Source organism: Dermochelys coriacea, chromosome 3, assembly GCF_009764565.3.
Source record: "Dermochelys coriacea isolate rDerCor1 chromosome 3, rDerCor1.pri.v4, whole genome shotgun sequence".
NCBI classification, from domain to species: domain Eukaryota; kingdom Metazoa; phylum Chordata; order Testudines; family Dermochelyidae; genus Dermochelys; species Dermochelys coriacea.
The window spans coordinates 2,346,892-2,363,137 of NC_050070.1; the positions used below are offsets into that span (position 1 = coordinate 2,346,892).

Below are 16,246 nucleotides of genomic sequence, written 5' to 3' on the forward strand. Positions count from 1 at the left end.
CCCGGAGACTGAAGCAGTGGCCAGGGGCTGGAGCAGCAGTGGTCAGTCCCCGCCACAGAAGCAGCTGTGGGCCTGGAGTAGCGGTTAGTCCCCACTTCACTGTCCCTGTTATTTTTAATAAAAGTCAGGAACAGGTTACAGGCCTCCGTGAATTTTTGTTTACTACCCATGACCTGTCTGACTTTTACTAAAAAATACCATGACAAAATCTTAACTACTTATGAAATAATATTTCCTATATGATCAGTGGTTTAACCATATAGCTCCAAGTGACAGTCCATATGTCAAGCTATTCAGAAAATGTATTAAATTAGCATAATTACAAACTATCCAGTACTATAAAACACTTGATATAGAGCAATATGCATACCATAAGTCAATATCACTTCTTTTATCAATATTTCATCAGTCTTGTATAGAAACCAGGATAAGGTACAGGAACAGACACTTGTTAGGGCATGTGACAAACGTGAAGACAACCCCTGGTGTATTCACCAGTCCAACTGTTGGATTTAGATACTGACACGTAGGTGTTCCTAAACTTTCATATGTCAGTGTCTGAGGGCCTCTTATCTCTCTAGTGAGACGACCTTGAATGTCAGTTGATTGTTCTGGTGATCTGCCCTCTTGTGCACCACTGGTTTTAGGTTCCTTGGCATAATCTGGCATTCATGTCTTTCTGTGCTTGGTGGAAATATTACATCAATTTGATCAGCAGTTTCCAAGTTTACAGGATTAACATCATCCTTATTTCCCAATCATAGATTAAATGTTTCTGCTTCTAGATTCAGAGTATCTGTGCCACGGGCAATATCTGGTACCATTATGTAATGTTGTTCATCTTCACTCTCCGTATCAGAATCACTGGAGTCCAAGTTCCAGTCCCCATTTTGATCTCTTATTGCACTAGTTTGCCTAGTTCTCTGGGTCATCTATTGTGGTGGTTTAGAGGGTAGTGTAATCTCCAATGGTAAGAAGTCACAGGGAAGAAAAAGATTTTGGAGAACTCTACCACGTCTTTCTCCATCTTCTGCTTTTACTTCATAGACTGGACTATCCCTTTTCCTTTGAAATACTACATGAATATTATTTTCCCAACAGGATCTTAATTTGCCTGGTCCCCATCTCTCTGAAAGATTCAGGACAAGTATTCTGTCACCTGGCAACAGGGCAGCACATTGTACTTTCTGGTCATAGTGATTCTTAACATGAGCAGCAGACATTTTTTAAGAACATTATGATGCCATTTTATAAGCTTCTGTCAAGCTTCTGAAATGTTGTCTCCACCTCTCAATGTATTCTTTAAAGTCTCCAAGTCAGAGTTTATAGATAGATCAAATGTGAGGTCAATGGGCAAATGTGATCATCTTCTATATAATAATTACAAGGGTGAAGTCTCATTTCATGTGCAGTTATAGGCATAGATTGCCTTCTTAAAGGAGTTCTTACAGTGTGACTTTTGTTTTTCTGGCAAGGTTTTCAACATAGCCAGCAGAGGTCAGTTCAGCCTTTCTACTTGTCCATTGCACCATGGATGGTGTGGGGTTGTGAGAGATGTTTCACTTTTACAGTAGTGCTGTAACTTTCTGAATACATTATGTTCCAACTCTGCTCCTTGGTCATGCTGGATGAGATGGGCAGTGTTATGGGAGAGGGCAAGAGCAAAAAAGGAAGAATGGGAAAGGAAGGAATAGCTAGGGGGGCAAATAATATGAAACACTATAGATGATGTTCCGAAAAAATGTGGAGCTGCTAATTAACAGTTGGAACTCTACAGCTGATATTCAGAGATCCCACAGAGAAAAACTTCTGCCTAAAAAGAAGGATAACAAGTCTAATGAACATGATCAACCCCTGTTGCAACAAGACTGCTAGCAAGGGATGTGGACATATGTTTAAGGGTCCAAACCAAACCAAAAGAAAATGCTGCACTCTGAAACTCTGATAACTATGGTCCTTATATCAGTCAGAAGATGAAGTGTTAGCCCCTTCCTTGGCAAACTCTAGGTGGGATCAAAACTTAGTATCAAAACGTGTTATATTAACATGGTTTTATGCACCAGATTTAATCAGGAAACTGCATGTACATAAATTTGAGTCTCTCCTATCATGCAATTTTATAGCAAACTCATGCTACCATTAGGTTAATGTTATTTTCTATTTTAATTAGCATTTCACAAAAAGGATTGTCTACAGTATGTCCCAGGAACCAAACGTGGCCAGCTAAGAGCCCTCATGCACAACATGTTGCCCTTTATCTTTAATCCTAATATGTGGCCTGTAGAGACATAGAGGTTCCAGCAAGCAATGATTCATCTTGCTCAAGAACAAGATTTTAAAGATGGATCATTGCTTGCCATGATGTATACATTTCTGCAGATACCACTACATTAAAGACGTGCAATCTGCTCCACTTTATAAAATTTAGGTGCAGCCCTTAAGCAGGGTGTGCCCAAATAAATGAACTAGTTTAAAAAAAAGGAATGCATCTGGAAGAGTTACCTGTCATATGCTGCTATCATAAAGTTGAGGAGAAGGCTGATGGATTGCTCCACACTGATCTGGTGAGTCGAAGGAAGGCGTTTATTTAACTGGTAGTAGATGGATGAAATGATTGTTTCCAGTCGAGAAACACTGATCTCTGTGTTGTGATCCAATGTATTAAGGCCATTGTCTCGGAAGGCTTCAATCATATTCCAGATATCAACAAGATGAACTAAAAGTAAAGAAAGAAATTAACTGTTATTTTTTGTAACATTCAGTTTTACTCTCTTAGACACACCACTTTTGGATAACATGTTAATTTTTGGTATTTTAAAAAAGCAGAATCCATCCCCAGAATTCAGAAACGGGGGAAGAGGGCATCCTATTAAAATCACCAAAGTGGAGAATAAATTATATTCCTCACAATTGTTTAGTCACAAAAATTTCATAAGAAAACCTTTCAATTGTCAAAATCGGGCTATAGTGAACATTTAGTCTAATCACGTTCTATTAGTTCTTTAAGAGTTGTTAAACAACAGTATATATTCCTGGAAAAAAAAATTAAGGCTGCAAAGTGAAGCACTAAAAATCAGGAAGTGTTTTAATTTAATTTTTTTCTCATTCTAAATCATAACTGTGTTTCATTGTGGTCATGCTTTATAGCAAAGTCTAATTACTGGGACATATTTTAGATCATGCAGGCAACCTTCGCTTTGACATTTCCAAACCTGAATGCTTTTCTTAGAGTTTTTAGGGAAAACAAAGAAACTGCATCATATGTAGCTATTTCACAGACACCAATAGAGTATTCTATGCTGCAAAATGTGTTGCACTCTAAGAGGCAAAGATTCCTATGGACCTATGCTTCATTAGAGCTTGCACCCAACTCACTGAGTACACATTTTTGATCATTGAATGATATGGCTTTGCAGCGTCTTGTCCGTCTCTTTCCACAGTAGCCTTCTAAAAGTACAGAGCAAGGCAGGGTTCCCTTTATAAACATCACTTCAACCATTCTACTTGATTTTGTCATTATGACAGGTACCTTCAGCAGTGGTGCCTAATCCATTATTGTTAATGTCATATTTGTAATGTTTTGCTCCAAGAGGAAGGGAGGTCCAGTGGTTAGGACACTAGCCAGGGACTTAGAAGATCTTGGTTCAATTCACTACTCTGCCACAGAGTTCCTGTGTGACCTTAGGCAAGTCACTTAGTCTCTCCATGCCTCAGTTGCCCATCTGAAAAACAGGAATAACCACACTTCCTATTTCTCAGGGGTGTCTCGTGGAAAAATACATTAAAGACTGTAAGGTGCTCATAGTATGGCCAGACAAGTACCTTAAGTAAATTGAAGCTTTGGTGGAACTGGAAGCCTAACACACCAAGCCACTACCCTCAGAGGGCACTTCATCTTTTCCATTTGCCCTGTGGACAGTAATCCCTTAGGATTATCCTCCGTTTTTCTTCTGCAATGCTGAGCACATTTTTGGTACTAAACAAATAAGTACCAGATCAGCTTCTGAATAAAAACTGATATACACACAGTCTTCTTCCCATGTATGTACAAGGCTGTCCCCTCATTTCAATATTTCCATTTGTACCTTTAGAAGCATTCCTAGTATAAATGAATTTGAACATTCTGAAGAGCTGGGCTTGTGTTGCTGACAAAACAGCAGCAACAACAGCCCATGTAGTGTATTAGGAACTCCCATAATAAACCAGGTTCCCCCACTCTTACCCCTGGACACACACACAGCCTCATCATCCCATCTCCCCAAGTTTGGGGGTGCCATGTAAGGCAAGAGAGTACCTACCAGTTTGCACTCCCCTTGACCACTCAAAGGACCCAACAGGCTGCAGCCAGCTAATATAATTAGCCCTGTAGCACAAAAAAGCATTCCAACCAACTCAGGGTATTTCTATATTGGATATTCTGACAGATAAAAATAAATTGATCACTGAACTAGAAGTTGATGGTTGCCTAGGTTCCAATGAGCACAAACAAATTTCATTTTTTGGACACACACACACACACACACACACACACACACACTATAGTCCTGGAACAGTAACTAAAGCCTTAGTTCACACTGAGTTGACACATATTGGTAGACCATACTAGTAGTATGCACATGGGACTACTGTGCCTTCCTTCAATTTGCATTATTATGTTCAGATGTCTGGGGCTTGGTGTGTCCTAAATACTTGGCATTCTGGGAGGGGATCCCATGGTCCTTTGATTCACAATTGTGCTGTGTGCATTAGAGGTTTTTTGCTGCACATTATGAGATGTGCAGGGGAAGCCAGTGAAATTCTGGGACTTTGGAATCATGGAACTTTTTAATTTTGACCCTGTCTCTCTGTCCCATGCTTCCTCTTTCTGGGTGGGCTAGCACCATTTTTGAATTCCTGTCGGCCAGCGTGGACCCAACAATGATCTGTGCCATTGTGCTAGCAGCCATGAATACGCAGAAGCTATTTGGGCTTCTTGAGTTCCTGAAGCCAGGTGGCTTCAGTTTTGGACTTTGCACTCTGTACCACCAAGCAGATAATGTGGCTGCAGCAGCAGCTTCTCCAGTAGCAGAGGAAGGAGGAGGAGGACGATATCGAGCAACTGCTACTACAGGAACTGTTCCTGGAGCAGCTTCACATTGTGCATTGCCATTTCTGGGCTCAGGAAACCAGCGTTGATTAGTGGGAAAGGATCATTCTGCAAAACTGGGATGACCAGCAGCGGCAAAAGAATTTCAAAATGGTGAAGGCAAACTTTTTTGAGATCTGTGCTGTACTAGCCCTGCAGTACTGTCAGGGATGCTTACCGCTTTTACTTTAGTCTCAGGCCTGAAAATGTGCAGCTGTGAGTGCAACTGTTATCCAGGTGGGAGTGGGGAATGAATTATGAAGATTGCAGCACCTTCAATGTGTGGCCTTGAATATAGCTAATAAGAACTCTGTGGCATGGCATGGCTTGACTGGATTGCACATACCAAATAAGTAATTGGGCGGCATTTCTTATTTCATCTTGCATCTGTGTCTTTATATTTTTACAAAAACCTATGGCTTATGGAAAAGTTACAGTTTTTCTGTGTACTATGCATTACCAAATCATTTTGAATGAATTTTTAAAGTTTTTTTATTATTAAACAATTTATTGTGTAACAAACAGAAATGAACCTTTAATTAAAACAATGAAATCCTGCTTTAAAGTGACATTGTACAGTGGAGGGGAAAACACAAGAATGGGTATGCTCCAGTTCACAGGCAAGCGTACATCTTGCCTCTGCCTCTTCTTGTTCTGCTTTTTCGGGGTCATGTGTTGGGTCTCTAAGTATCAGGGTCGTTACATGCCTAAAAGAGCTGGGTTCCCAGGTAAAACTGTTCTTACTGCCTCGAGTTTCAGCTGGACTGGGGAATGGTATCTGGGGAAATGGCTGTTTAGGGGCTGTGGGGAACATATGCCTGTGTTCCCAGTACCGTGTATTGTCCAGGGATTGCAGAACATGACTTGGTCCTGGTTGAGGACACTGGATTGTCTGTGTGCCTTCTACGAGCATGCACTGCAGCTGAGCATTCTGATTCTGGATTGCCTCCAAGAGTTGCTGCTTCATGTATATCCTTCTCTACCGTGTCTTTTGCCATGGCAACTCTGTCTCTGGCCACTGCAAAACTTTCTCTGATATCTCCCTATCTTTTCCTCTCAGACCTCCAGCTTGCTGCTGTTTTCAATTTGGGGGTTCTGCAGTGAGGTCTGGAAACATTTCATCCACAGTTTTCTGTTTCTTCCCCTTCAAGTTAGCCAGCCACTCATAAAGGTCCCATCCTTGCAGGTCTGGCCACTACAGGTGCCATAGATGGGGGAGTAGGGGGAAAAAACAACAAGCAGTTATAGTCACATTCCCAAGGCTATCATAAATGTTTTTAAAAAGCTATTTTTTATTTCCCTTTCCTGAGATTCTTCCCATTCTTGGGGGGACCTCAGAGATTATAAATGGTATGTGCATGAAGAGGGCTAGATTGGGATTTTTGGATGTGCAATATATGCTATCTGGGTTTACAGTTGTGCCTTGGAGGATGTGGGGGGTTGGGAATTATGTTCTTGGTTTGCTTCACTCTTTAGGCTGTGCCTTGGGGGTGCTAATGTAGTATCATAGGGCATCTAGGAGAAAGCTAGATAGTAATCCCCTATACCTCCCCTTTAGGCTGTTCTGACACTCAATGACGTTACACTGAGGTGGGTGACTAGGAGGTAGAGAATGGTCTTATTCAAAAAGGCAAAGGGCAGATCAGCAAATTACACTGTGAAGTATAATGCTACACAATTGGAAGGGAAGAGAGAGACATAGCAGGGACAAAGACTGTGCAACTATCCCCCATAATCTCCAGAGGAAAAAAAAATCAAACAATTTCACAGTCTTAGATTCTGCTTTACCTCCCCAGCAGATATGGGAAAAAGACGGGTCAAAGAATATAGAGCCTGATGAGATTCATCTGAAGGAACTTAAACTGCTGAAGCAAGCTCAGAACCATTGGCAATTATGTTTGAGAACTCATGAAGGATGGGTGAGGTCCCAGAGGATTGCAGAAGGGAAAACAGAGTACCTAACTTTAAAAAGGGGAACAAAGAGAATCCAGGGAATTATAGACCAGTCAGCCTAACTGCAATACCCGGAAAGATACTAGAACAAATTATTAAATAATCAATATGTAAGCACATAGAGATTAATAGGGTGATAAGTGATAGCCAACATGCAGAGAAAAATATGCCAGGTTTTGTACTGATTGTTTGAAGCCTTCATAGAATCATAGAATATCAGGGTTGGAAGGGACCCCAGAAGGTCATCTAGTCCAACCCCCTGCTCAAAGCAGGACCAAGTCCCAGTTAAATCATCCTAGCCAGGGCTTTGTCAAGCCTGACCTTAAAAACCTCTAAGGAAGGAGATTCTACCACCTCCCTAGGTAACGCATTCCAGTGTTTCACCACCCTCTTAGTGAAAAAGTTTTTCCTAATATCCAATCTAAACCTCCCCCATTGCAACTTGAGACCATTACTCCTCGTTCTGTCATCTGCTACCATTGAGAACAGTCTAGAGCCATCCTCTTTGAAACCCCCTTTCAGGTAGTTGAAAGCAGCTATCAAATCCCCCCTCATTCTTCTCTTCTGCAGACTAAACAATCCCAGCTCCCTCAGCCTCTCCTCATAAGTCATGTGCTCTAGACCCCTAATCATTTTTGTTGCCCTTCGCTGTACTCTTTCCAATTTATCCACATCCTTCCTGTAGTGTGGGGCCCAAAACTGGACACAGTACTCCAGATGAGGCCTCACCAGTGTCGAATAGAGGGGAACGATCACGTCCCTCGATCTGCTCGCTATGCCCCTACTTATACATCCCAAAATGCCATTGGCCTTCTTGGCAACAAGGGCACACTGCTGACTCATATCCAGCTTCTCGTCCACTGTCACCCCTAGGTCCTTTTCCACAGAACTGCTGCCGAGCCATTCGGTCCCTAGTCTGTAGCGGTGCATTGGATTCTTCCATCCTAAGTGCAGGACCCTGCACTTATCCTTATTGAACCTCATTAGATTTCTTTTGGCCCAATCTTCCAATTTGTCTAGGTCCTTCTGTATCCTATCCCTCCCCTCCAGCGTATCTACCACTCCTCCCAGTTTAGTATCATCCGCAAATTTGCTGAGAGTGCAATCCACACCATCCTCCAGATCATTTATGAAGATATTGAACAAAACGGGCCCCAGGACCGACCCCTGGGGCACTCCACTTGACACCGGCTGCCAACTAGACATGGAGCCATTGATCACTACCCGTTGAGCCCGACAATCTAGCCAGCTTTCTACCCACCTTATAGTGCATTCATCCAGCCCATACTTCCTTAACTTGCTGACAAGAATGCTGTGGGAGACCGTGTCAAAAGCTTTGCTAAAGTCAAGAAACAATACATCCACTGCTTTCCCTTCATCCACAGAACCAGTAATCTCATCATAAAAGGCGATTAGATTAGTCAGGCATGACCTTCCCTTGGTGAATCCATGCTGACTGTTCCTGATCACTTTCCTCTCCTCTAAGTGCTTCAGGATTGATTCTTTGAGGACCTGCTCCATGATTTTTCCAGGGACTGAGGTGAGGCTGACTGGCCTGTAGTTCCCAGGATCCTCCTTCTTCCCTTTTTTAAAGATGGGCACTACATTAGCCTTTTTCCAGTCATCCGGGACTTCCCCCGTTCGCCACGAGTTTTCAAAGATAATGGCCAAGGGCTCTGCAATCACAGCCGCCAATTCCCTCAGCACTCTCGGATGCAATTCGTCCGGCCCCATGGACTTGTGCACGTCCAGCTTTTCTAAATAGTCCCTAACCACCTCTATCTCTACAGAGGGCTGGCCATCTCTTCCCCATTTTGTGATGCCCAGCACAGCAGTCTGGGAGCTGACCTTGTTAGTGAAAACAGAGGCAAAAAAAGCATTGAGTACATTAGCTTTTTCCACATCCTCTGTCACTAGCTTGCCTCCCTCATTCAGTAAGGGGCCCACACTTTCCTTGGCTTTCTTCTTGTTGCCAACATACCTGAAGAAACCCTTCTTGTTACTCTTGACATCTCTTGCTAGCTGCAGCTCCAGGTGCGATTTGGCCCTCCTGATATCTTTCCTACATGCCCGAGCAATATTTTTATACTCTTCCCTGGTCATATGTCCAACCTTCCACTTCTTGTAAGCTTCTTTTTTATGTTTAAGATCCGCTAGGATTTCACCATTAAGCCAAGCTGGTCGCCTGCCATATTTACTATTCTTTCGACTCATCGGGATGGTTTGTCCCTGTAACCTCAACAGGGATTCCTTGAAATACAGCCAGCTCTCCTGGACTCCCTTCCCTTTCATGTTAGTCCCCCAGGGGATCCTGGCCATCTGTTCCCTGAGGGAGTCAAAGTCTGCTTTCCTGAAGTCCAGGGTCCGTATCCTGCTGCTTACCTTTCTTCCCTGCGTCAGGATCCTGAACTCAACCAACTCATGGTCACTGCCTCCCAGATTCCCATCCACTTTTGCTTCCCCCACTAATTCTACCCGGTTTGTGAGCAGCAGGTCAAGAAAAGCGCTCCCCCTAGTTGGCTCCCCTAGCACTTGCACCAGGAAACTGTCCCCTACGCTTTCCAAAAACTTCCTGGATTGTCTATGCACCGCTGTATTGCTCTCCCAGCAGATATCAGGAAAATTAAAGTCACCCCTGAGAATCAGGGCATGCGATCTAGTAGCTTCCGTGAGTTGCCGGAAGAAAGCCTCATCCACCTCATCCCCCTGGTCCGGTGGTCTATAGCAGACTCCCACCATGACATCACTCTTGTTGCACACACTTCTAAACTTAATCCAGAGACACTCAGGTTTTTCCACAGTTTCGTACCGGAGCTCTGAGCAGTCATACTGCTCCCTTACATACAGTGCTACTCCCCCACCTTTTCTGCCCTGCCTGTCCTTCCTGAACAGTTTATAACCATCCATGACTGTACTCCAGTCATGTGAGTTATCCCACCAAGTCTCTGTTATTCCAATCACGTCATAATTCCTGGACATCACCAGGACCTCCAGTTCTCCCTGCTTGTTTCCAAGGCTTTGTGCATTTGTATATAAGCACTTGAGATAACCTGTTGATCGCCCCTCATTCCCAGTATGAGGCAGGAGCCCTCCCCTCACAGACATTCCTGCCTGTGCTTCCTCCCGGTATCCCGCTTTCCCACTTACCTCAGGGCTTTGGTCTCCTTCCCCCGGTGAACCTAGTTTAAAGCCCTCCTCACTAGGTTAGCCAGCCTGCTGGCAAAGATGTTCTTCCCTCTCTTCGTAAGATGGAGCCCGTCTCTGCCCAGCACTCCTCCTTCATGGAACACCATCCCATGGTCAAAGAATCCAAAGCCTTCTCTCCGACACCACCTGCGTAGCCATTCGTTGACCTCCACGATTCGACGGTCCCTACCCAGGCCTTTTCCTTCCACGGGGAGGATGGACGAGACCACCACTTGCGCCTCCAACTCCTTTATCCTTCTTCCCAGAGCCACGTAGTCCGCAGTGATCCGCTCAAGGTCATTCTTGGCAGTATCATTGGTGCCCACGTGGAGAAGCAGGAAGGGGTAGCGATCCGAGGGCTTGATGAGTCTCGGCAGTCTCTCCGTCACATCACGAATCTTAGCCCCTGGCAAGCAGCAGACTTCTCGGTTTTCCCGGTCAGGGCGGCAGATAGATGACTCAGTCCCCCGGAGGAGAGAGTCCCCGACCACCACCACCCGCCTTCTCCTCTTGGGAGTGGTGGTCGTGGAACCCCCAACCTCAGGACATCGCATCTCATGCCTCCCAACCAGCGGAGTCTCCTTCTGCTTTCTCCCCCCAGACCTATCATCTGGTCCACTCTCCGCAATGGTACCTGTGGAGAGAACATGAAAGCGGTTAGTTACCTGTGTCTGTGTTACTGGAACCCGGACATTCCGCTTACCTCTTCTGGAGGTCACTTAACTGTTTGTCTTTCTCAAACCCTGTAAAAAGCCATTCAGAGTTGTACAGATATACCATTCCTAAGGTAAATTTATTTTCCTGTACAAATGTGTGTTACAGGGCATATTATATATATATTTCAGCAGGAAGATGTAGTCTTAATACCTTTATGGGCATGCAATTCTAATGTCTACCTTATGTAAACTGAGAATACGAACCATTTTTTTCTCCTGTAACTTCATCTCAAACTATTGAATTTCACATACCTGAATTTTTCTTTATTTGAATATGCTGTGGGAAGAGAGTAGAGGGCAGGTGGGGTAGAGGTTGTGGCTGTGCCATTCTGCCATTCTGAGCAGGATAGATGCAGGGAGGGGGAAAAAAACGGTTGATGGTACATGCCCTCTGTGGCATGGGATAGTAAACAGTCTATGGTCAGGGCTTTAGCATGAAACAAAAGCCAACTGCCGGGTGCAGCCACCATTTTGAAATACAGACATGTATGTGGACTTAATGTTTGTTCATTGGGTGTAATCAACACCAAGTGGCCTTTGAATTAATAAAGGAGTGCATGTAAGGAAACTAAGTCATGATAAATGTTAATAAAACTAATAGGAAAATAATTTCCAACAGAGGTAAAAACTTTTTTCAGAAACCCTTTATATAGCCTTTTTTTTTTAAGTATTAGATTGTTCGTTGACTGTTTTCCCTTAGGAAACAGTGTAATGTCTTATTTTTTTGTTGTATGACTTCTAGAATGATTAATATAGATCTGGAATTTTCTAAGCTCTTGAAGGAGACGTGAAAAATAAATCCTCAAAGCATTTTTCTCTTAAGCATTTTCAGTTCTGTCTACATTGGCATGCATACTCAGTCACTAGACATGTACATACTCATGCATGCTCTCCATACTTACGCCAGGTGTTCACATATGCTGTGCTGGACACATATATAATACTAGCTACATGTGTTTACTCACATCCACACTGCCACTGTTACACAACATTAGTGTTACCATTACAGGGGTGGTATCCCAGGGCACAGTGTAGACAGGGAGACACTCTAGAAACTGCTCCGCTTTGTGTTCCAGGTACTGTCCCCCACCTTCACAAATCTGTCAATTGCAGTTCCTCATTATATCTCCCCTTACTGTTATTCCCTGCCAAAGTGTATGGAAGACAGATCAATGGTATGATGATGTGCTTCTGCTCCAGCTCCTTATTGCGGGATAAACAGTTATGCAGTGGAGTAGGTGTTTGGCAAGATGATAGGTGGAATTTGGGCAGAAATTTGACATATCAAAGACTGCTGACCTTGCTGCTAAATGACAAGTAATTTAGCTCAATTGTGGGGCCCAATCCAAAACCTAAAAATATCTTATGTTCATCACACTTAGGACACAAGTCAAGGAAACAATAACACTTGGTGGGATTCAGGGACTCCTGCAAGCTCATCTTTCCCCTCCTGGATGCTCGGGGTGTCCCCCGGCAAAAGGATTTTGGGTAACAGTGGAGGGCGTTTGTCCCAGGAATCTTGCAGGCTCCATGGTCTCCTTCTAGTCACTTGGGGGTTAGGTCCTCTGGCTCAGCTGTACCCCGGGCAGCAGCTGGAGAAGGAGGTGGCAGCAGCTGTGCAGAGGCAATGGCAGCAAGCAGACCCCAAACTCAGTCAACCACCAGTTCTATGAGCCTCTCCAACAGGGAATGCTCCCTTTCCCTATGGCTTGCCTTCTGCTCATGAACCAGTTCACCAGCGTGTCTTCCTACTGGGGAGACTAATCCTCTCATGCCCTGAGGAACTCAGGGTGCTCCTTGTTCCTCCTTCCTGTCCATCCCTCTGAGTAGCTCTTCCAGGGTCCTTCTCCGTCTGCCTCTGCTGTCTCTTGGGTGCTGCGCCTGCCCTCCTGACAGAATGGATTCCCTCTCAGGAGACGAAGGTCCTGCCAATTCAAAGACAAGGGTAGCATTTTTTTTCCTTTAGAAGAAGCTGAGAAATCCCTATCACATAAAATAACTTTCCTGTAGAAGGCCACACTTATGATACTTTTAATCATTCCATGAATGCAACTATTAGACTATCCTTGGTTCTCACACAAGTCTTGTATACCAGAAGGAAGGTTCAAAGGTAAGAATGGTAAGAAAAATGTACTAATGTTTCAAAAAAAATTAAAATTGTCAGTATCTCAAAGCAGGGGGAGGGGCAGTTCCATTCAGGGGCTATGTTATCAGTATGCAAATTATTCTTTAAAGGCTGGTGACCATTTGGAGAACATACCGTTTTCAAGGTACCAAAATAGAAAAGAGATGGCTTTGCAGTCCTGTGGGGAAGATCTGGCAATCTATGCAGAAGACTTTTCTGCTAATGGTCAACCCTCTACATATTGCTGAATGGATGGGTTTGGATAGCTCTGAAGGTGGACCAAGAAGATTTGCAACACTGACACTGAACCTCAAGACCTAGCTGGTGTTTCTGCTATGCCAAAAATTTGGTGAAATATACTTACAGGACTAAGAGGCAATTCAACTGGAAATTGACTATATTCTCAGGTAACATATGGAGTTTCCCTGTAAAGGGAAATGTAAACAACAAATAGCACCAACCACACCCCCGGCATCACCAGAAAATCCTACCCCTGTGCCTGTCTAACAACAGTGAAACGGAGGAAAAGAAAGATATTGCAACTGTATTTCCTTCCCTGAAGTTTCAGATCAGCGCCCTCACTTCTCCACTGCAACTGCCAGTCTGGATCCTTCTCCCACTTCCATTCCCCAGAGCTTGCGCAGCATGGCTCAGAGTGTGGAGAGGCAAGACACCAGGGATTGGGACAGGAAAAATTTTGCAATCTTCCAAGGGAGAAAGGACTACTGTGACTAACTTTTCCTCAAAGTATTCCCTTCCCCTTCCACTGCCCACCCCTCCACCTCAAACCTTCTCCCCATTCCACATGGCTCAGTTTTGTAAGAGGACGATAAGTTTGGGGTTGGTTGATAAAAGTAGAGAAACAATGTAATCTTCCAAAGGATGTTTTCTACAATTTTTACAATTGTCCTGTACTCAACCAGGAACATGGTAAATCTATCTGCTCCCTTTCCCCGGTTCACACAGCCCCAGGATCATTGCTGCCTGACTGCTCACTAAGAAAAGTACACACACAGGGCACAGTGATTTTTCTCTAATAATCTGTTTTTTAGACACAGCATCAGCCAAACGCATAATAGTGACTCCTAACCCCCAAGTGACTCATCAGAAATCAATATAAATAATTTATTTATAGCAGTGTCTTGCTTGGGGACATTTCTGGGTTGAGCATAGCAAGGATTGGGCTTAAAATCAACAATGTAACACCAGAACAAGAGCGGATATTAACATGGAAGTGGGGGTCCACTTACCAGCCTCAGGTTCTGCTTCCTGCCACAGCTCAGGGTCCTCCTCAGATTTGTCAGAGCAGCGGGGAAGCGAAGAGGGGATTCTTCAACCAGTTTGTCTAGGTAAAGGTGCAAAAAAACCACATGCGCCTCATCCTTTGGGGTCTTCTGGGAAATCCTCCATAGTTCCTGCTGCCTCCGCATCCTGGCCCTCATCAGCATCCCATTGGACAATGGCATACTGACAAAATGTACAAATGCTTTTATACCAATGCTAGAAGTCTAAATATTAAGATGGGTGAACTAAAGTGTCTGGCATTAAATGAGGATATTGATATAATAGGCATCATGGAAACGTGGTGGAATGAAGATAATCAATGGAATGTGGTAATACCAGGTATAAATATATATAGGAATGACACAATAGATCATACTGGTGGGGAAGTGGCACTACATGTAAAAGAAAGCAGAGTCAAATAAAGTAAAAATCTTAAATGAATCAAACTGTTGCATGGCATCTCTATATAGACATACTATGTTTGAACAATAAGAGTTTAGCAGTAGGGATATACGATTGACCCCCTGATCAGGATGGTGATAGTGACTGTGAAATACTCAGGGAGATTGAAGAGGCTACAAAAAACAGAAAACCTAATAATAATAATGGGGGATTTCAACTATCCCCACACTGACTGGGAACATGTCACTTCCTGAAGTGACGCAGACATAAAATTTCTAGACACATTAAATGACTGTTTTTTGGGGCAGCTTGTCCTGGAACACAAAAGGGAGAGGCCAGTTTTGATTTAGTCCTAAGTGGAGCACACGATCTGGTCCAAGAAGTGACTATAGCTGAATCACTCAATAAAAGTGACCATAACGTAATTAAATTTAACATCCTTGGGGGGGGGGGCGGAAATGCCAAAGAAAATCACCATAGTACCATAGAACTTCACAAAGTGAAATTACACAGAAATGTGGAAGCCAGTTAACAGATATTAAAAAACAGTCAGAAGGGTGTAATGCCTGCAAACTGCATGGAGACTATTTAAAAACGCCATAATAGAGATCACACTAAATGTATACCCAATTAAAAACACTCCAAGAGGACCAAAAAAATGCCACCATAGCTAAACACCAAAGTAAAAGAGGCGTTTAGAAGCAGAGTCATCCCTTAAAAATTTAAAATCAAACCCTAGTGAGTAAAATAGAAAGGAGGATAAACTCTGACAAGTCAAGTGTGAAAGCATAATTAGGAAGGCCAAACAAGAATGTGAAGAACAACTAGCTACGGACACAAACAGCAAAATTTATTTAAGCATATCAGAAGCAGGAAGCCTGCCAAACAGCCAGTAGGGCCACTGGACCATGGAAGTACTATAAGAGCACTGAAGGAAGACAGTGCTGTTGCGGAGAAGCTAAATTAATGCTTTGCACCTTTCTTCACTGCAGAGGATATGGGGAAGAACTCCACACCCAAGCCATTCTTTTTAGGTGACAAATTTGAGGAACTGTCCCAGATTGAGGTGTCAACAGAGGATGTTTTGGAACAAACTGAAAAATTAAACAGTAATAAGTCACCAGGACCAGATGGTATTCAACCAAGAGTTTGGAAGGAACTCATATGAAATTGCAGAACTATTAACTCTGGTATGTAATCTATCACTTAAATCAGCCTCTGTACCAGATGACTGGAGGATAGCTAATATAATGCAGATTTTTTTAAACAGGTCCAGAGGCGATTGTGGCAATTACAGGCCAGTAAACATAACTTCTGTTCCAGGCAAACTGGTTGAAATTATAATAAAGAACGGAATTATCAGACACACAAATAAACATGACATTGGCAAAGAGCAAATGTGGCTTTTGTACAAGGAAATCATGCCTCACCAATTTATTAGAATTCTTTGAGAGG

General features: G+C 43.4%; 1 protein-coding gene across 29 annotated transcripts in view; it reads right to left on the reverse strand.

The window, feature by feature from the left end:
• Nucleotides 1-16,246, reverse strand: part of DTNB (dystrobrevin beta) — a 412,789-nt gene that overhangs the window by 335,157 nt on the left and 61,386 nt on the right. For 24 of the 29 annotated variants that reach the window (XR_006279630.1, XR_006279627.1, XR_006279628.1 and 21 more), the window contains one exon: nucleotides 2,503-2,716. Coding sequence is in view for 12 of the 29 variants with exons in the window: in XM_043509975.1 (XP_043365910.1) it covers nucleotides 2,503-2,716 (214 nt within the window). In the remaining 17 variants the exon portion in view is untranslated. Of the gene's footprint in view, nucleotides 1-2,502; nucleotides 2,717-11,981; nucleotides 12,906-14,355; nucleotides 14,451-16,246 lie in introns of all 29 variants that reach the window. The other 5 variants (XR_006279632.1, XR_006279633.1, XR_006279634.1 and 2 more) reach the window with 3 other exon arrangements.